General features: G+C 41.6%; 1 protein-coding gene across 15 annotated transcripts in view; it reads left to right on the top strand.

The window, feature by feature from the left end:
- KIAA1217 (KIAA1217 ortholog) overlaps nt 1–20,371 on the top strand; it is a 622,979-nt gene that overhangs the window by 368,268 nt on the left and 234,340 nt on the right. The window contains exon 1 of one of the 15 annotated variants that reach the window (XM_073229089.1): nt 9,110–9,249. The exons of 13 other annotated variants lie outside the window; for them this stretch is intronic. Coding sequence is in view for 1 of the 2 variants with exons in the window: in XM_073229088.1 (XP_073085189.1) it covers nt 20,065–20,166 (102 nt within the window). In the remaining variant the exon portion in view is untranslated. Of the gene's footprint in view, nt 1–9,109; nt 9,250–19,919; nt 20,167–20,371 lie in introns of those variants that run through there. One more of the 15 variants, XM_073229088.1, reaches the window with a different exon arrangement.

Here is a 20,371-nt window from a genome sequence, read left to right as displayed (position 1 = left end):
CCATGTTTAATTGGGTGCCACCAACCTCTGCATAGCTTTCATTTTAATTAGTGTTGTGGAAGAGCAAGAGAACACATTCTGAGAACTGTGCTATATTAAGAAAAGCTCTGCAAAACAAAAAAAAATCAAAATAAGATTCTACTGGAAAACCTGCTAAGGATGCCTGAGAGTAGGTGGGAAAGTAAAGAGAAGTCAAAAACCAAAGTGTAGCTATGCAGTGGCAGGAGACACCTGGAAAGTGGTAATCAGCACAACCTAGAGAAAACTGCCATCAAATTAGATGGAAATTTTCAGTATTGAGGAATCCAAAAAAGACCAGTGAGATTCAGTCCAGCACATCGATGTAGAACTCATATTGCAAATCCCTGAATTGTCCTTCTTCTCCTTACTGATGAAGCTCTCTTCTTTGCCAGTATTCAGACTTCCCCCTGCAGGTGTTTTCTTGGATTAATTTAATCAAATGGCTCTTTATCACAGACCTACACTATGAACTTGGCATCAGGCAGTATATAAAAAGCACACAAGACCTGTCCTGCCAAGGGTATATCTCTTTAGTGGAAAGAGGACCAACTTTGGGGTCTGAGATACTAAGATTTTATATGCTGGGACATTCTTAGCTGTGGACTGTGAGCAAGCCAGCTCATTGCCCTGTGGCTTTTTTAACTGCAGAAATGAGATGTATGCAATACTGTCGTGGGGAGGATTAGATGAGATGAGAAGACTGTTACAGCAGATGTTGAATGTGAGGTGAAACTCTTCTCATCAAGGAGAACATTAATGGTGAGAAGTCAAGGCTGGTACACATTAGGGCAGTTATGAGACAGACTGTATTCTAAATTGCCATGAACTAGACCAGCATTTTGTGAAAGTATGTTCTACAGAATCTGAGATTCCCAGGCTATTCATAGGTGTTTGGAGAATGGAAAGAAAGTTTCTAATTTGGGGACGTGCTTAGTTAACCAAAAGTTCAATGAATTTCTACACTGTAGGATTGGCCAGATCTTTAAATGTGCCAAAAGGCATTGTGAATCTCAGGTGGAGATTTGGGAGTATGTGGATAAGGAATGAAATGTGCGGTGTATCCTAAGCCTATTTGACAAGAGAATTACTGTTTTGGACACTCTCGTTTTGTGAGAAACATTAGGAAATGGTGGAATGTACATCAAGAATTTCCTGGAGGTCAGAGTGGTGGACCAGCAGAGGCAGGTTTCCTACAGAGATCAGAATTTGGATGGACTCTCTCAGAATGATACAGGCTTCTGGAGACTAAAGACTTGTCCTAGGCCCAGTACATATAGTAGGTATTCAGCAAATAGCTAGGACAAGGATATTCACAAATTCTGCATCTGAATGAATAGAATGAATCCACAGAGACATCGTGATGGAGGAGGGACTGGAAAAACAAGCTCGAGAAAAGACTTGGGGTGGCTCCCTTTGAGTCACAGTGAGACAGGGACCATAAATGTAGTCAGAGTAGGGTGAGGGCCTCCGGAGGGGGCAGGGCAGGATATTTGCAGCCAGAGCAATGTAACTACATGCAAGGAACCCCCCCTGCTAAAACTCTGTGTTAAACATTGAGCCCTAGAATCATTCTTCAGTGAAATCAGTTAATGTTCCCCAGATAAAGAAGAGTAGCACACGTTTTAATTATGTTAACCATTTATAAGCATGTGTAAGGTTTCTTTAGCATACTAAAAGGCCCAGGCCTTTGTGCTGTCTTTCTCCTTCAGATCTGATGAAGTGATTTTGCAAACTGGGCAACTAATTTAGCAAGTAAGCCCAGGCATAAACAACACAGTAAAAGGCAGGAAGGATTCCACCTTGAAGATAAGATTGCATTTTAATACCCAAGAAGTTAAGATATTAGAAATTCTTCACTGACTCTTTAGCAAACAATACCTCGACCCACCTTGGGGGCTGAGCAGGTGGCCTTGTTTCATATGCTCCCAGACCAAGATGCTGGTATCTCAGGGAGAAATCATCAGAGGAAATTGCTTGTGTTAAGTTAATTCTAAATATTCAGAGACCACTTAACAAGTCCACACCCCTAAGTTTTTTTTTTTCATGTTCTCAAAAAATCCTTAACTGTCTATAAAACACCCTAGACAACGCACCACTACGGACTCTCTTGTCCCCTTCTGGCATGAGCCGGGAGCTCTGTCCTTTCACTGTATCTCTAAATAAAAGCCTGTACCTTGCTCTCCTACCTTGACTGTTTGTGAAGCTCATTCTTCAGCTCCACAAACAAGAACCCCAGCATCAACAGGTTGGCTAGGTTGAGTGAAGTGGATGTGGCATTTGGAGAAGGGGGTGGCAGTGGAGTCAAGTAGAGGGAGGCCAGGTTATGTTGGACCTTGAGATCCAGCAAAAGGCATGGACTGGCAGACAGGGCACGGTAGTAGAGTTGGGGCTGAAAATGGAATAAAAGCAAAGTTGTAAGGTTAGCTTTTTAGCACCATGCAAGGGGGACCATGAGAGAAGCCTGGGTGCTGGCCTGGGCATGGCTGCCTTGTCCAGGATGCAGTGATAAAGCCCAGGGCCATGGCTGCAGGAATGGAGCTCAGCCAGAATAGACAGATGACACATAAGATATTCGAAGAAAAACAGGAATGACTTGGTGACTGATTGGAGAAGGATGAAGGTGCAAAGGGCTTCAGCAGGTATAGCAGAAAAGCTAAGAACACCCCCAACAGAGCACCCAAGCCTGGGTTCCGGTTCTCACTCTGCTCCTACCTGTGCCAGGACCTTCAACAAGTCCCTAAGCTCTCTGTGTCATCTGCCATGACATGTAGAGCCACTAAAGGATCAGAGAAGAGTACCATTTGTCACCATCATGAGAGGAATGGGTGGGAAAGACACCGCAGGGTTAACTCTTAGACTCTGCTTATGGGGATAGAATCTGGGGCAAAAGATCTGGTCTGGAGCTCAGTGGATTTTTTCATCAAAATTCTGTAGTATCTTCCCTTTGAAACACTCTCAGACTGTAGCACTCATCTTATTTTGCATTCCCATCTCAGCAGCTTGGTTTTAGCAGGCCTGCCCTCACTTCTTCCTTCCCTTCCTCTGATCTGGAGTTTTCAAGGGGTCTGCAGCAAACCTGTGCAGCGGTGAAGGTGAATTGTGAGTGGGTGTCATGTTGTGGGGCTGTTGGGTGGGACTCTGAACCGCGATGCTGATTTTGACAAAGTGTGGAGGGGAGTACAGCTGACTGTGGGAAGGAGGGGGCTTCACGTTGCGCCATAATTGCACCAAGGCTGTGTTCTTGGATTGATGGAATGGGCAAGGGCTTTGCTTCATGGGTACTTACTGAGATCACAGCTGGGGCAGTCAACAGCTTTACACCAAGATGCTGGAGGGAGAGGAGGTGGATGGTGAGAGACTGAAGACAGCAGTTGCTCATGAGAAATGTATGGGTCATTTCGCTGCTGTAATTCCTGCTGACCAATTCTAGCATTTGGGTCCTTTGTTCTCCCTCCATCCCTCCTACCCCCTTACTTTGTTAATTCTTTTTTCCTCTTTGTTTTTAAACATTACAACTGAACCAGAACACTCTCCTTCCTCTATGAAAGTGTGCTGAATATTAAAAGCGTGAGAACCATTGTTCTTCCAAATCTAGTGTGTACTTAACCCATCTCTGTGATTCTTTTTCTAGTTATTCCCCTATATCTGTTTTACTTCTAGTAAAGTACCAAGAAGTTTAGTTCCCATATAAGCTTCTGGAGAGCAAAAGTCATCTTTATACTCTCTTGGGTTCATGTGTTTTATTATTTTCTTGGAAAAAATCAGTTTGCATTTACTTATCTTTTCCAGATTATTATTTGCTATCTCATTTTCAGCTTGTAACCTAATCAATTGCCTTTTCCTAGTTTTAAAAGCTGTTTTTGTTTGTCTTTTATAGTTTCTTAAAATGAGTATTAAGTCCATTTATTTTTAATATTTCTTGTTTAATAATGAAGGCATTTAAGGGCATACATTTCCTGACACCAGCTTGGACTGTCTCCTGCAATTTCGTATGAGATATTTCCTGCTTCATTGCTTTAAAGAGAGTTGAAATTCTTAGTTTTGATTTTTTTTCTTTGATTTAAGGGTTGTCTGGGAATATTTCATTTCCAAGGAGTTGATTGTCATTATTCATTTATAACTATATTTGATGTGACTAGAGAATGCAGTCTGTAAAATTCCTACTTTTAAATTTGTTCAAAAAAGATTTTTTTGAAATACACAATCAATGTTTGTATTCATAAATATTCATGAAAACTTAGCAATTTTATATTTATTACATATACACATGCACACGCACACAAACATATCAAGTTTGTTGTTTGTATTGTGCATTTCTTCTTAGTCCTTATTTTATTATTCTAGAGCTATTCAGTTCTAAACAAAATATAATAAAGTTTCCTGCTGTAATTGTTTTTATTCTGTTCTCCTTGCATTCCTAAGAATTTTTACTTTACAGATTTTTTAGTTGCTTTATTTGTTGCAAACACATTTATGATGATCACCTTTCTTCACAAATTATGTCTGTATATTACCATACTCCGTATTGTTTAGTGTCTAACCTTTCTTTATATTTATATTCCACTCTTGATTTACATTTCTTGCGTTTGTCTGGTGTGTCTTACCCATCTAGTTTCAACTTTTCTTTACCAGTAATGTTTATTAGAAAATACATATAACTTGGTTTGCTTTCTTTAGCCCAATCTATTAGCCTTAGTCTTTTAATGGGAGAATTCAGTCCATTGATATTTAGTGTAATAACCAATGAACTCGATTGTATTCCTTCATCTTAATTTGGCAACAAATATGTCTATTCTTCTTCATTAAATATTGCTCATACTCAGTAGATACTAAACAATGATTTGAGTTCATTCTGGACAAGCTGTATTTAAAATGACAGTAGATGTTCCAAGAGAAAATGTCTCTTAAATGACAGTGTTTGCAGGCTGGAGAGGACTGGAGCCTAAGCCTGAAAACATGACCAGGAGAGCTATTGCGGTTCATGGCGTTGTCTGCTTTATTGGTGTGGGTTCTGCTGAGAAACGGAACCGATGGGTCAGAGAGAGGGCAAGAGTGAGAGTGAGAGACTGATTCATTTCCAGGGATTGGCTCACATAATTGTAGGGACTGGCAAGTCTGACATTTGTAGAGCAGGCCAGCAGGCTGGAAATTCAGGTAACAGTTGACATGGTGGCCTTGAGTCTGAGATCTGCAGGCTGGACACATGGACAGGGTTTCTCTGTTACAGTCTTGAGACAGAATTCCTTTCTCAGGATCTCTTGGGCTTCATTCTTAAGGCCTTCAACCGAATGACTGAGTCCCATGCACACTGTGAAGGGTAATCTGCTTGATTCAAAGTCTGCTGATGTAAATGTTAATCACTTCTAAAAAAAACACCTTCGTGGCAACATTCAGACTGGTGTTTGACCAAACAGCTGGGCACCATAGCATAGCTAAGTTGACACATAAAATTAAGCATCCATTGCCTGCACCATAGCAGAAGTTGACCAAATGTGAATGATAACTTCTAAAGCAAACAGCTACAAACAAAAACAGAGCTAAAGCTCAAGGACTTAGCATTCGGAACTTACCGTAGTGAGTTTCCATGGTTTCGTGTTTGTCAGTTTTTCTTGAGACCAGAGCTTCACGGCAGCTATTTCCTGAGATCAGCTGTTTGTGGTCTGTTTGTCCTGGGGTAAAACGACTTGTAATGCATTAATCCTACTCCATGTGGTCTGTACTAGCCTCCATGCAGCCTGAAGCTAAACCAATATGCTGCTGATGGAATATCCCATCTGTCTGGACCACTCCACCCCAGGCCCAAGTGTGAGCATCTGTAGGTCTCTGTTTACCCTGTGCAATCCAATATATGCTTTCAGGGTAGTTAACTAAATAAATCCTTTCCACATGGCTTACGTAGGATTTTAGCATCTCCAGTTGTGAGCAGTTTTATTAAAGTTAGGATAATTGTGCCTAGTGGTCAAGCACATGTGCTTTGGATCAAATCTCACATCTACCTGGATTCAAACTTAGACTCCAAAACTTGGTAGACATGTAAACTTAATCAAACTATCTAACTTCCGTGAGGCTTTTTGAAAGGGTATCTCGCCGCCACCCTCCCTACCCAGAATGACTCAGGAGACACAGGCCCACGCAAGAGACTTTATTATCTGAAGGAGAGAGTGGCTGCCCTAGACAGGGGTGGGGAGAGAGAGAGAGAGAGAGAAAGAGAGAGAGAGAGAGCAGCAGAGAGAGCAGTGGGACGCAGAGAGAGAGAGAGAGAGAGAGAGAGAGAGCGCAGGGAGAGCAGTGGGACAGAGAGACAGAGACAAAGAGAGGGCAGCAGAGAGACAGAGAGAGGGAGAGAGCTGCAGAGAGACAGGGAGAGAGCAGCAGAGAGACATAGAGGGCAGCAGCGTGGTGCCTTTTATTGTGGCTGATCCGCTCAGCCTGTTGCCTTGGGGGAGGGTCGGGATGTTTAGAGATAAGGCGAGGTAAGCCCCAGGCAGGCCCAGGCATAATTCTCACCAGCTTATTTGCTTGGGACCATGGGGCAAATGGAGGATAAATTACTATATTCTTACACTTTTGCCATCTGTAACATGAAGATAATATCCATTCTTACATTATATGATTGTTGTAAGGCTTAAATTAGATAAGGATTGGTTATTTTAATTATAAAAGTATTATAAAAGTGCTGTTTTTTCCTACTCAAAGAAATATTTCTTTTCTGTATGACAACCTCTAAACTCATGTTTTCAGGAAACAAAAATTCCAGCATTTATATTTTCATGGGCTTGTTTTGCAGTGAGCAGTTTTCTACATCTGTTATAAAAGTTTTGTTGAAACAAATTCAAGAGAAAGAATCTTATTTGCTGTCCAAGTCAATGGTAGATACCTCTGATGTCACTAAATTTAGAAACAAATAGACCATCTCTGCGTTTCTTGAGCTCTGACTTGTTTAGTGTTGTGCTCAGCTACTATTAGGCAAATGACAATGCAATTAAAGCTGAGTCCCACTTGCTATTTTCCTCGGTTGGGGATGGCAGGAGAATCATTACTGCCCTGATCACCTAAGTCTTGGCATTTCTGCTCAGCCTTCACCTGCATCGTGCTAATTGCTGAGATTATTACTCAGAACTTTCCCCAAGATTCCCACATTATCATAATGTCATCACCGATTACAGATTCTCTCCTGTCAATGTTTACCTCTGCCTGCTGAAGAATGGGTTAATCAGGGTGCTTTCCATCTGGGTTATTTCTGTGACTCTTTCTATTTGCCTAACCTTCAGATTCTTTTCTTCTCACTGGCTTTTCCAAGCTTGAATTCAGTAAGTAAAAGCTGAGATATTGTAAATTCCTATAAAAACCCGAAGGGAAGATTTGGCCTAATGTATAACCACTCTGACTGCTGAATCAATGTGCACATCTTCTTCTCTCTAAGGGAACTCTGAGGAACAACTGTGATTTAATATTGCCTCCACCCTGTCTTCGGATATCACAGAATAAAGCCTAGATCTGGTTATATCTTATTTTTGTTTGTTTCACATTGTGTTTGTGCCCCACTGGGTAAAGCACAAGTGTGGCTTCATCTGGATGTATTTTCATCTCACGGAGCTGGTCACAGAGGTAGTAATTGAATCTCTGACAATAGTCTTACCTCCAAGGAATGTTCCACCTCAGGCTGCTGTATTAAACCAGGGTAGTTCTGAGTTCCCTTGGAGGGTAACGTGCCATCTGTTGACTGTGAACTATGAGAGTGCAAAACTCTCAGATAGTCAGAGGAGGATCCAAAGTGTTTACAGTTCCTTATGTGAAAAAAAGCCATTCCGAGGGCTTTTCCTGTGATCCTTCTCTCTGCAGACTCCTGGTTGGGCTCTGCAAGGTGTAGGGGTTAAACTTTGCTCTCTGACCTTTGAGGACTGATGCTGTTCTGTCTGTTGTAGTTTGCAGCAGCCTGTGTGACAGGTTGAAGAAGTCTGCCCCTTTCTGCTACTGCTGCTTCCAAGCCTCTGTGGTGTTGGCAGATTCTTCTAGAGGCTGCCTTTAAGTGCTTCCCAGCTTTCGGGTCAGTCCTGCTGAAGAACTTTATGCTGTGGCATTTGACAGCCATTTGGCTTGGAGCAAGTCACATTCAGACTCTTCTGGTACCTTGGGGACAACAATCCTAGACTTGGGAGTGTGAGGCATATCTGCAGTAAATGTAGAAGTGGGAAGCAAGAGTACTGAGCCCAAGGTCACCAAGAGGGGTTGGGCACAAAATTGGCAGAAATGTACCCAGCATTTTATGCACGCATTAGGGATTCTATAAAATTGGGGATGGTGAAAAGTGAATGAATGAAAGGATTGAATAGCTTTAGAGCTTCCTAACCATTCCCAGGAAAGGTAGGACAAACCTACAAGAGCTGTAAATATGGTAGGAAAGAGTTAAAAAATTCTCAACACCTCCTCCTTACCACCTCTGCAAGCATAGAGGCCAAGACAAAATACACACACACACACACACACACACACACACACACACACACACACACGCATGCATGCATTCCGGCACAGAACCTGTTTTGCAAGTTTTGCTGGTAAAAAGTAAGAAGGGGATTGCTGGAGAGTAGAAAAGCTTAGAAGTATCAATTGGAGGTTTTTCAAAACCTACATTTCAACGTAACTTTATCCTGCAGAGAAGAGCACAAGTGCCGCTGTAGGTTTTTCTCCAACCCCTTAAGTGCGTTGTTAGACAGGGAGGGGCAGATTAACGAATGCCTATAATTTTGATCATTGTTTGCTGCAAAACAGCTCCGGCTTTGAAAATGAAGCCATCCTTCTTGGCTAAGTTTCCGCCAACAGCACAAATTATACTGCGCAGAGATCCAAAGCCCTGAAAAAGGTTTTATTAACAAACAATTTCATACAATTGTTGTAAGTCTCTGCCTGACAGGTAACGTTGGCATGTAGGCAGGTGGGGTTGGGGTTTCCATGGAGATTTATGATGTCATGCTTGAAAGAGCATGTCAAGACAACCAATTTAACAAGTAGCTACTCAAAAAGTCCTATAGGCTAGAAGTACGTTTTATGCAAATGAGAAGAGTTTCACTGGGAAAAACTGCAAAAGAAAACAGTCGAGACATGGAGGGGGGTTTACCTGACAACTGGGAAGGATGACCCCGGAGTCCATTAGAGACGAAAACTTCCAGGAGACGAAATAGATTTTCTGCTTTATCTGCCACTTCACCTGTAGAGCTCTGGGTACAGGTAAATATGAGTTTGTTTTTTCTTCCAAGTTACTGCCAGAAATTATTTGGAAACATTGAGATCTGTTTCTCTGCATTGTTCTCTTGGCAGGAAGAACTGAATAAGCCCAGTTTTCCCACACCGAATGTTCTGCTCGTGCAGCAAGGCTGTTTTTCCAGGGCTTTTTTATTGAATGAACTGAGAATTTTGAATAGAGCTGAAAAACAAGTGATGCATTATGCATTATGCTGATTATGCCCTGTGAATAACGCTATAAAAATGCCAGAGATAAGGGTTAGAAGGACGATTTGAGGATTGAGATACTATATGTATTTGTGGATTATTCCCAGATGTTTGTTTCTTTTTTTTCTTTTCTCTTTTCTTTTTTTTTTAAACTATTAGAACAGACCTGAAATTGGGACTACATGTATTTCTGTATTTTCAGGTTGTAAAATGCCAAAAATGAAACCCCTGGACAATTACAGAAACAGCTTTGTCAACACTGCATTTTTTTTTTTAAGTATGTCTGTATACTTTTCACACACAGGCATTTTACAAGACTAGAAGAATATCCTGTTTGAGATACCAGAGTTTCTGGACTTTAGGCAAGCCGGACTTAACAAATTCTAAGAAGACAGATAAAGGCTTCCAGGGTTGGGCAAACGGTTGCTAGAAGTAGTGTTTAAAGCATGCTTTGTGTTTGCCTCAGTTACTAGTGAGGCAGGGTAAACGGACTCCCAGCGATATGGATGTGAGAACAATCACTAAGGTAGCTGTAGATCTGCAAAGTTGACTTAAAGGGGTTAGTTTGGGGACATCAGGCAGTGATGTGAGCAGTTAAGGCCACCAAGCTTGAAAAAGAAATGAAAAAGATACTCGTTTCTTTTGTACGCCTCATAAGGTTAAAGCACAGTTTAGAATAATTAAAGATACCTGTGAAATAGAAACGTGGGCTTTTTGAAACCAAAACTATTGAGGCGCAAATGGGCAGACATGAAAGTATTTTTTAAACTGTCTAATGTGTGAATACTGACCTCCTGAAATTGTAGTCAGATAATGTGATCAGTGCCGGAAGGGCTATTTATATTCAGTTACTCCATAAGCACAGTTATTGCAGAAGAGTTGAGTAACAAAGAGCGCTGCCCTGAACTGCAGATCGCCTGGGTTTGGAGTCCTGCCTTCACCGTTCACCACCTGTATAAATTTGGGAAAGCACATTCATGTCTTTAAGCCTCGGTTTTCTCCTCCATGAAATGGGGAGGATCATTGAGGCATTGTGAGGATTAAATGACAAAATGCATGTAGTGCAGTGCAGTTCACAAAATTCATGCTTCACATGTTAGCGATTGTTTTTATTTAGTTCTTATGTGGTACAGGACAGCTTATAGAGTGTTTTCACACCCTTGACTTCATTTTATCATTGCCTACAGTCCACTAAGATGAGCAGAATCTTGTTATTCCTACTTTACAGATGAAAAAACTGTGACTCTGAGAGATACTAAAATACACAGTAAAATAAACTGTCCTATATTTCCTGCTATTATCTTTTTCTCAATGTAGTGGTTTAGAAAAAAAATAATGTCTCTTACTGAAATAACTCCCAGCAGCAACAATTATTTCTAGAAGTTAATCAAAATGCAAAATGTTAAGTGTGTCAAAGAGGCTAGAATATGCATGTTCTTATATGAGTTTTGCTTGTGATACTTTTTCTAGGCAGGATAAGTGCTACTATTTCCTTTTTACTGGTACCTATTGAGAGGAGCTTGAGGCCCTTCACAGGCTTACACTTTTAACTCTGCCTACCTCCCATTGTTCTTGGCCCTGCAAGGAAAGTCAGGTTTTGATGTTAAAACCTGAGCAGGGAACCAAGTCTCTAAGGAGCAGTGGGAATCGCTGCAGGAAGTGAGGGGTTGGACACATAGTCTTTTCCTTTTGTATTCTAGATCTTGGCACCTTCCTCCCTTTTCTACATCTCAGACTGAAACAGCCTACAGTTCTCTTCTACATCTATTGTATGCAAGAGACAAATATGTTTTTCATTGTGTTATTTTTAGCAGCAGTATTTCTAGCCAGGGAAAACACTCTATTCATTTCAGGGTTTTCCTAATGACTTTTCCAAGTTTTCCACACTGGACTGTTCAGAACTGTTCAGGTTCCACACTCCTGAAAGAAGTCTCTTAGAAGACAGGGTGACTGAGTGGGATTCTAAAGGCATCCTTATCTCTGAGCTGCTGAGGCTGGTCATTTTGCCCCAGATAATGTGTTAATTAAGTGTGATCACGTGAATGGCATCAGGCTGCGTTGCAGACTCTGTTCCCAGCCCTGGTATGGGGCATGGGGAAAAGCTCTGGGCAGTTTATCTCAAGGGCAGATCTATGAGTCTGAAAGCAAATATTTATGCCATTCAAAGTTTCAGTTACAGATAGGAACCACAAAGCAGCAAGTTTAAAGTAGAAAAGAATCATGAAATCAAACATCATAGGGTGCCAAAATTCTAAAATGCTTCAGAATCACTAATGAATATTCTTACACAGTTGCTTCTACCCATTTTTGATGGACTTTTAGAAGTCCAGTAAAGCCTTTTATTATACTTAATTATTGTATTGTTCAGAGATTATCTGTTCATTTACACATAGTGATTGCATCTAGAAGTGTGTTTTGCACCAGGTTCAATGAATGTCTGTTGAGTCAGAGGAGCTGTGGGACAGGGATCCAAGACCACATTGTCTGGATTCCAATCCTGCCTCCACCACTTACCAGTAGCCCAGGTCTCTCATCGAAGAACATACGTAGGTCTTTTCATATTCCAAATAAAATGTAGCATCCATATTTTAAAAGCCTCTTACAAAGGAATTAATCTCTTTCACTATTGTATTTTTCTTTTTTAAAAACTTTTTGGAATTCCCATGGAAATTATTTCTTCAGTCAGAAAAGCACTGAAATCTCCCAGTTCAGGAAATGGAACTATAACTTCCTCTGGGGCAGGCTCTGTGGAGAGTTCTGAGTGGGAGGGAAGTTATTTCTAGAAGCTGTTTAAGGTTAAGACCCTTGTTATTGCTACTCATCAATTTAATTTAATCGAAACACTCCTGTTTTGAAGCTAATGGGGAGTCATTTCCAAAAATCTATTTGCTGAAAGAAAAGAAGTTATTCTGAAAAATGGTGGAAAACTAGGCAATGTTGCTTTTCTGTACAGATATGGCCGCTGAAGGGATGCACAGGTGGAATGGGGGAGGCTTTCCCCACGCAGGAATCAAGCCTTCCTCTTGTTTTTCTCTTCTCAACTTTTTCTTAAGCAGGTAAAAATGTACTTTAGTAGAAGCTATAATTCCCCAGAAACCAGTTTTTATTATGAATGGTGAGCATCAGGGCTGGACTCTGCCTATGAATTTTGTCATTTTCGTATTTCAGGGTAGAATTTCCTTCCATGTCATTCCAATATCAGTTGCCTTCTTCTAAACTTCCCAGATTTCCCATTTAACCTGTAATTGTTACTGAGACAAAATATGGGCGAGAAGGATTTTTGTTTTCTCTGGAGGCAGGATTCTGAGGTCATTAAATCTGCTACCCTTATAAGACCAAAATAAGTCATCCTTGGTTTGTGGTGACAGTTGTGTGGCATCTGGACATGGTATCTGGGGGCTTCAGGGCAGCTTAAGGTGGGAAGGACCAGGGAGGGAGGAAGGCTGGAGACCTGGATGAGCTTTATCTTGAACTATTTATTTGTATCAATGATAAGGACAAATGTAAAATATTATACAGTCAGAGAAATACTGCTCTAGAGATCATACAGAAGGAATGGAGTGCTGATTCTGTGAGATGGCATGAGTGCAGTCAGTTCAACATAAAGGTAGGTGACAGCTTTTGTGGCCTCTGTAGCCCCAGGATGTTGTATTGTGGTTTCATGTCACACACCTGTGTGCCACTGCATGGTGCTCCTAATTTGTCTGGTCTGCTTGCTCATGATTAAGCAACAGAAATGAGAGCGCTGTTTCCTACCGTTGGTTTTACTAGGGGTCTTAAATGGGATGATCATCTTGGCCCCATAAACCCGGTGGTGGGGCTGTCGGGCTGTCCTCAGAGCTGCGTGGGTCCCCCTGCTCTGTGCTCAGTCAGATTGCTGAAAATGGAGGCTGCAAAGACCCCATCCGAGAGGTGTTTTTTATTGATTTGCTGTGTGGCACTGGAAACTTTGAGGAAGGAACTTTCTTTGCCTTAGCATTTGCCACTCAGAAGCAAAGATGGCTGCTGCCTCACATATTTCTTGGAACAGCTGAGAGAGCAGAGATGTGGGCATTTTCAGTCTTTGACATTAAGAATGCTTGAAAACCCCCCACCCCCACCTACCATCCCATAGTCGCATCATGTTGTCATACTAGTCATAAGTAAGGTGAGCACACCGCCACCGTCACTCCACCTACTGTTCCAGAAGGGCAGTTTATAAAAATGGTTCGTTTGAATTTTGCACAAGGAAAGGTTGCATGGACTCTCTTCACTTTTAACTGTGTTATTTTAATCCTTTTTCAGGGTAAGTTTTAAGGCTGTAGAAGAAAGCAACTCCAGCCAGTTGCCTCATAAAGGACGATTTTCAGTTTCTTCTTTGTGGAGTGTGTGTGTGTTTATAATGGTGCAAATAACACAAAGTGTGATTTAAAACTGTTCTCTCTTCAGAGCAATTATAGTAGTGCCCCCATAATATATTAACTTGACCTCTTTTAATTGCTGTTTAGATTGCTTCTTTTTTCTCTTCTTAATATGAACAGTACAGCAATGACCTTCTGTGTATCTGTGCACGTGTCAGCACATCTGAAGAACAAATTCCTAGATGTCAGATTACTACTTTACTATTGCTAGTTTACTAGTGTCAAAGGGTATTGCCCAATTTCTCTCAGAAAGACTCAACAGTTTATTCTGGCAATGTGAATGTTTGTGAGTATGTTATGGCTCGTGCAGGTACTACAACTACTGTAGTCATGACAGTAGATGAAACAGACCCTCTACCATGTGGACACATAGCTGAGTTCTGTTACATCAGCAATACAGTTTACAAGGCAGTGTAGGTCACATGATCCCATTTATTTTAAAAAGGCTGTTCCTGTTTGTACAAAAAACCACATCCATTTTCTGTGTATTTATCTGTATCAGATATTTCTAGAATGATGCCTGATAAATCAAAGAGAGGGACTAGAGGGCTAAGGAAGATGGAAGCTTTTAGTTTTAACTTCTGGATTTCTCTATTTTTATCATATGCATATACTACTTTAAAATTTAAAAACTAGTTCACAACAAACCCGTTGCCCCGTAGCGTAGCTTGTCTTGTCCTAAGGAGGCCTACAGTTTCCACCTTTCTCCTTCTCACACACCGACTGGAGCAAATTGGCGCTTTGCTGTAGCTGTCCCTTGGCGAAGGAAGTGATTCTCTTCTTCTCCTCCTTTAGAGGAGTGGTCACTTCAGAAGGCATTTATTTGGTGTCTTTTTCCCAGCAGAATTTTCCCTGCACCAGTTTATTCCAGTCAGTATGCCGCCTCTCTAAATAAATGCTGTTTTGGGTTCTAAGATTCAGGTGTGTTTGGATTAAATATGTCTAAGCTGCCTGAACTTTTCAGCAAAAGCAGGAAATCCATGTTCCCAGCTCAGGCCACCTTCTGTCCCATATACAAAAACATTTACATGAAAATACTTTATAACTAAATCTTACCCCTTGCCAAGTTACTGGGGATTATTAGGTTTGGAGACAGGGTACTTAGACTTTCCTATTCAGCCTATAACTATATAACTATGTAATTCGGTTTCCTAAATGGAGAAAACTTTCAATATACAGAATATTTAGATTTGAAAAGACTTATTTAACAGCTAGGCAAGTCAAGAATGGAAGTCACACTGTCAGAGAATGCCTTTGGAAAGAAAAGAGATACCACCTTTTTATACGCCCAGATCACTAAAGAAAGTCTTAGACATTAAGCTCTAACTCCTTTGTAATCCAGATGCACAAAATACATTAAAACCACAAGAGTAGTAGATTTGATTTATGTGCTCCTTTTGCACTAATGATTATATATCTTTGCTGTAATTAGACTTTTCTTTCTTCCTTTCAAAAGGTGCTTTTGAAACTTCACTTTTTGCCCAGATATATTCTTTTTTTACTTTGTAAAATATCTCACTTCTGCAGCTAACTACAAATATTTGTGGGAGAGAACCAATATAAAATAAATACTCTTAATGTGGTATTTAGTGAATAAACATATGCCCGACATTAGTTGGTTAACCTAAAAACTAATAATGAACCGCTATGTTTAGAGAAAAAGGGTAGGATAGTGGCTGTGATTGCAAAAACAAGGAAAGCTATAATTTAAGCAACTCTATTTAAGAGAATATAATTACTGTAGCCTCAGGATGGTGACAGGTTACTTTTAAGCCTAACTGAACTTTTTCTCTATCATTGGAAAAATGGGCCAAACCTAGATCTTGCGGTAAATGCAGTAGTTTCCTCCAAATGTAAAATAGAAACTGGCTTTTTAAAAGACATATACATCCAAGTCTCATATGCCTTTATGCATGCCAACATAACAATAAAAAATTTCCCTGTATGCATTCAGACCGCTGCAAATAACTCCTGCAATGCCTACAAGTATTACAACTTACTATATGTTGGAATTTTCAAACAAATTATCTCACATAATCCTCTAAAATAAAAATCCTATGAAAGCATACATGTAAATAAAGAAATGAAGGCTTAGAAGAGTCTGGAGACTTGATTCTTCAGGTAGCAGAGTGGGGATTGAACCTAGAGGCTCTGACTAAAGCCTAGGGCATTTTCCTAGGATCCCTACGGTGTTTACTATGAAAACTGGTGTTCATTTCATGTGGGTAGATTTCCAAACAATATAATCATGCAAGAAATGATATACTTTTTGCCCCTGAAGCCTCTTGTCCTTTCTGTACCTCCCAACTTCTTTTTTTTTTTTCCATTTTGGTGTTACCCCAAAGGGTGAACTTGAAGAAACAGAGGCGGTTGGAACACCTGTCAGTTACAGTGCCTCTGAAGTCAAGCCTGCAGCTGACTTGTCAGGAATGTATTTATTAAGCAGCCTTCCTCCTATCATTACAGAAGGCAGCATATGTTGATCAAATCCCTTCCTTCAGAAACCTGTACTCCATGAGCAGACCTGTGGAATTCATCCCAGAGAAAGAATACTCTGCGTTTCCTAGAATTTGGTTCACAAAGCGGTACTGTGCGCACATATTGCAAAATAACCTCCAAACGTGCACACTCTGTTTGTCAATATTTGTCTGCGTAATTGCAAAAGCTCTCACTAGAACTAAGGGGACAACTTGGGCAACTTTCATAGGTAAATGGTTTGTTCACTCCAGAGTCAGTATAGATCAAAGGCATTAGGCCTGGACCTGAATTCTCTAGAAAGGCCTGTATAATGGTGTCTACAAATTTTGATAGACTCCAAAACTTTGTAGAATCAGGAGTTTTTACATAAATATCAAATTTCTTATGAGGGGGAAAAATCAGATGATCAGGCAACACTTGGCTCTAATTCCTTTGTTAAAATTTCAATTAGAGAGCTAAATAGCAGCTGCCCCATCAAGGCGGGGGGTTTCACCACAGCCCCCTACGCACCGTCCCATGCTTGTCTCCTTACCTCCCTGACTCCTATCGAAGCCAGCACTACCATGTTTGCAAACAAATTACCCACTTCACAAGTCACTGCGGGAAGCTGGGAAGAGCTGGCCTTTGCTGTTGGACAGACTTAGATTCTGGAACTGGTTCTACCACTAAATATTTGTATAGTCTTCAGCAAGTCAATCTAAGGAACCTTCCATTTCTGCAGCCAGGTGGTGCAGATGGGAGAGTGTGAGAAGGACTTAGCCCAGTATAGGCATACCTCCAAGATACTGCTCGTTGTGTTCCAGAACACTGCAATCACTGCAATAAAGCAAATATTGCAAGAAAGTGAGTCAAATAACTTTTTTGGTTTCCCAGTGTAAATCAAAGTTATGTTTACACTCTACTGTAGTCTATTAAATGTGCAATAGCATCATATCTACAAAAATGTACACACCTTAATTTAAGCCTGTACTTATTTAAATTGTACTTTAAATTGTACATTAATTTAAATGTACTTCATCGTTAATCAAATGCTAACAATCGTCTGAGCTTTCAGTGAGTCATAATCACAGATCACAGATCACCATAACAAATATAATAATGAGAAAGTTTGAAATGATTGCGGGAATTAGCAAAATGTGACACAGAGACAGGAAATGAGCAAATGCTGTTGGAAAAATGGTGCCCAAAAAGGACTTGCTTGATGCAGGTTACCGTGAATCTTAATTTATAAAAGATGTAATATCTGCAAAGTGCAATAAAGCAAAACACAATAAAATATACCTGGCATGTTGTAGATGCTCCATAAATGGAAGCAACAGTAATGGAACCATCTCACAAAACATTTTGTGAGAAAGGTTCAGTGTCTACTAATCAGGGTATTACATATTCATGGTTGTTTAAGGTGAAAGGGCCCTGAGAGCTGCTATGGTCTTGTGGGGAATCTAAAGCCAGGTATTGACTAGTCCGAGATTGCTCAGTTACTTTAAGGCAGAACAGGTTCAGAGCCCCGTGCCCTTCCACCATCCCATGGAAAGGCCTCAGAGGAGAGTTTTGAGGATCAGTGGAACTGCTTTTTGAATTAAGTATGAGAATAAGATAATTTCGATTAGCCTGACAATGATACAACCACACGTGATGACTGGGTTTAGGAAGAACTGCTATTCATTCACTCACTTGTTCATTCATTCAGCCGATTGACTCTCTAGTTCGGACAGGTTTTGCGCCAGGTGCTGGGAAAACAGCGCTGGGCAAAACCAACATGGCTCTGCCTTTCTGGAGACTGAACTCTCTTGGGGGAGGCAGAGGGCATGCCAGATGACTTCAGGCTTGAGATCAGTGTCGCAAGGGGAAGAAAGAGGAAGCTGGTCTCACACAGTCAGGGGAAGCCTGGACAGCAGGTCTTCAGGAAGACAAGCAGTATACCAGGGGCCCCGAGGCAGAACGGCGCTTGTCTGTTCAAGGTGACCTGGGAGAGGTGGAGGGGGGCTAAGTTACAATAAGGAGTTTGGATTTTTTTCTTAGTGTGGTACAAAGGGTTTTAATCAGAAGAAAGGGAGTATTTTTAGCTTTTGTTCAAAACTCTTCTACTGAGAAGTCCCTTTGGTGAGGGGGACTTTTAATTAAGTCAGCCTCCCCTGCCTCCATCTCTGGGGCTGTCCGTAAAGGAGTGCTCTGGCACTCCAGGGTCCCATATGACACACTGTGAGACCCCCCCCAAGGCAGGTGGAGGATAGGATCCTGGGCATCTGTGACTTGCCTACACAAGGCCCCACACCTGGTGTCAGAAACGCCATCCAGTGTTCGTGTCATTAACTCAAAGTTCAAACGCTGACATTTCTGTTCCTTATTTTGTTTTTTTCACTAATGCTCAACACTTTCATTGGGTTTCATATATTCAAAGTATCCACTGTTAGGTCACAAAAAGGTTTCATCCTGACCAAACAGAAGGCCTAAGTCAATGCAATAATGTCTGAAACCAGATATGTTTCCTGTGTCCCCAAGTTGCGGTTTTCCAATGACGCTATGATCCATCTAACCTTTGCCTTTTCATCTGCTCTCAACTCAGAAAAAGAAATCACTAATTTATGTCTCAGTTCAACTTAATTTTTTTCATTTTGTGGTAGCTGATCTGAGCTAAGATATCGTCAGCAGTTGAATTTCCCAGCTCCCACAGGGACCCCACTGGAAGCTCCTCCCTGCTCCTAGCTCAGGCAGGGCCTTCAGATGGAACCAGTGCAGGCTGGCTGAGCAGTGGCGTAGACTCTAGCACCTTTAGGGCATTCAGCCAGACTTGTTTGGAAAAGTTAAGGAATTGCTGATAAGGTCAATAGAGAGCATTCAACACCGGCATCTTACAGGGAGGAAACTGAGCCCTAGAGAAGTGATGTGATTTGGGTTAAATTCACAGCTTGTGAAGGCCGGAGAACATCTGGGACCCAGGTTTCTGACTCTCAATGCCCGGTGACCCTTACACTCCAGCACGTGTTCCTGTACACCATGCCCTGAGAATGGTCTGGTGGCAGAGGTGGCCCAGGCTCTGCCATTGGGAAATGGGAGGCATGTCCTTCAGGTGGTTCTCAAGGATTTGGTTGTTGTAGCCAACCCCCTTCATTATTGCATTGTTCTAGAAGTTTCAGCCTAGTAAGTTTTAAGGCAGCTATGTCCAGAAATGAAGTTTGTGTACCATGATTATACCCCTTTTCAGAATGAAAACTCAGGCAGTGAGACAGTTGGCAGTTTGGGCTTTGCCTTGTGATGGTAAAGATGTGGTAAATACATTTTGGTATGAACCAAGAGAACATGTGGCTTTTAACTCTGAAACTGCACATGAACATTACTGCTCAAATGTGTGCCGATGAACTTTAGATGGCCCATTGCTCCTCCCTTGGACTCGAATTTTCTTTATGAGAGGTGTGTGGGCTGATCCCATGTGGCCAGGTGAGATATATGGAAAAGAGGCACGTTTTTGCCCTTCTTTTTGGTGTCCGCATCCGGATTACCTAAACCCCACCCAGATTGCATTTACAGAGCAATGAAAAACCGGAATTTTCTATCCCGGGAATCACTGCAAATCCTGGGCCTCAGGTCTGTGGGGTGTGTCAGGCCAGTTACGGGAAGGATGGGTACAGTGCAGACAGGCTGAGCAAGGAGAGAGCAGGACCCACAGCCGGGGCACCTGGCAGCTGACTGCTGATGTCTGCTTGTGCGTCTGGCCATGGAGCCATCTGCCTGCCCTCCTGTAGAAAGACCAAGAAAAGAAGGCGGCTTCTTGAGTTTCTGCTGTCGAGGGCCCTGCAGCACAGCAGACAAGAGCCAGGTAAAATAATAGCATGATTCCAGGGGGTGCTACCCCTTCCTGGGGTCTCTCCTCTGCTGTGGAGCTAGGTCCTGTCTACCTGGGCAGCTTACCTGGACTGAACTGTACCCGACCATTTTACTGCCTGCCTAGTGAGAGACTGGGAGGGCTGTGGGTCTTTCTGGTTTCTTCCAAGTTAAATTATACTTTGGTGCAAAGAATGATT

This window comes from Manis javanica, chromosome 2, assembly GCF_040802235.1.
Source record: "Manis javanica isolate MJ-LG chromosome 2, MJ_LKY, whole genome shotgun sequence".
In the NCBI taxonomy this organism is placed as follows: domain Eukaryota; kingdom Metazoa; phylum Chordata; class Mammalia; order Pholidota; family Manidae; genus Manis; species Manis javanica.
This window is presented reverse-complemented; position numbering and strand designations above follow the sequence as displayed.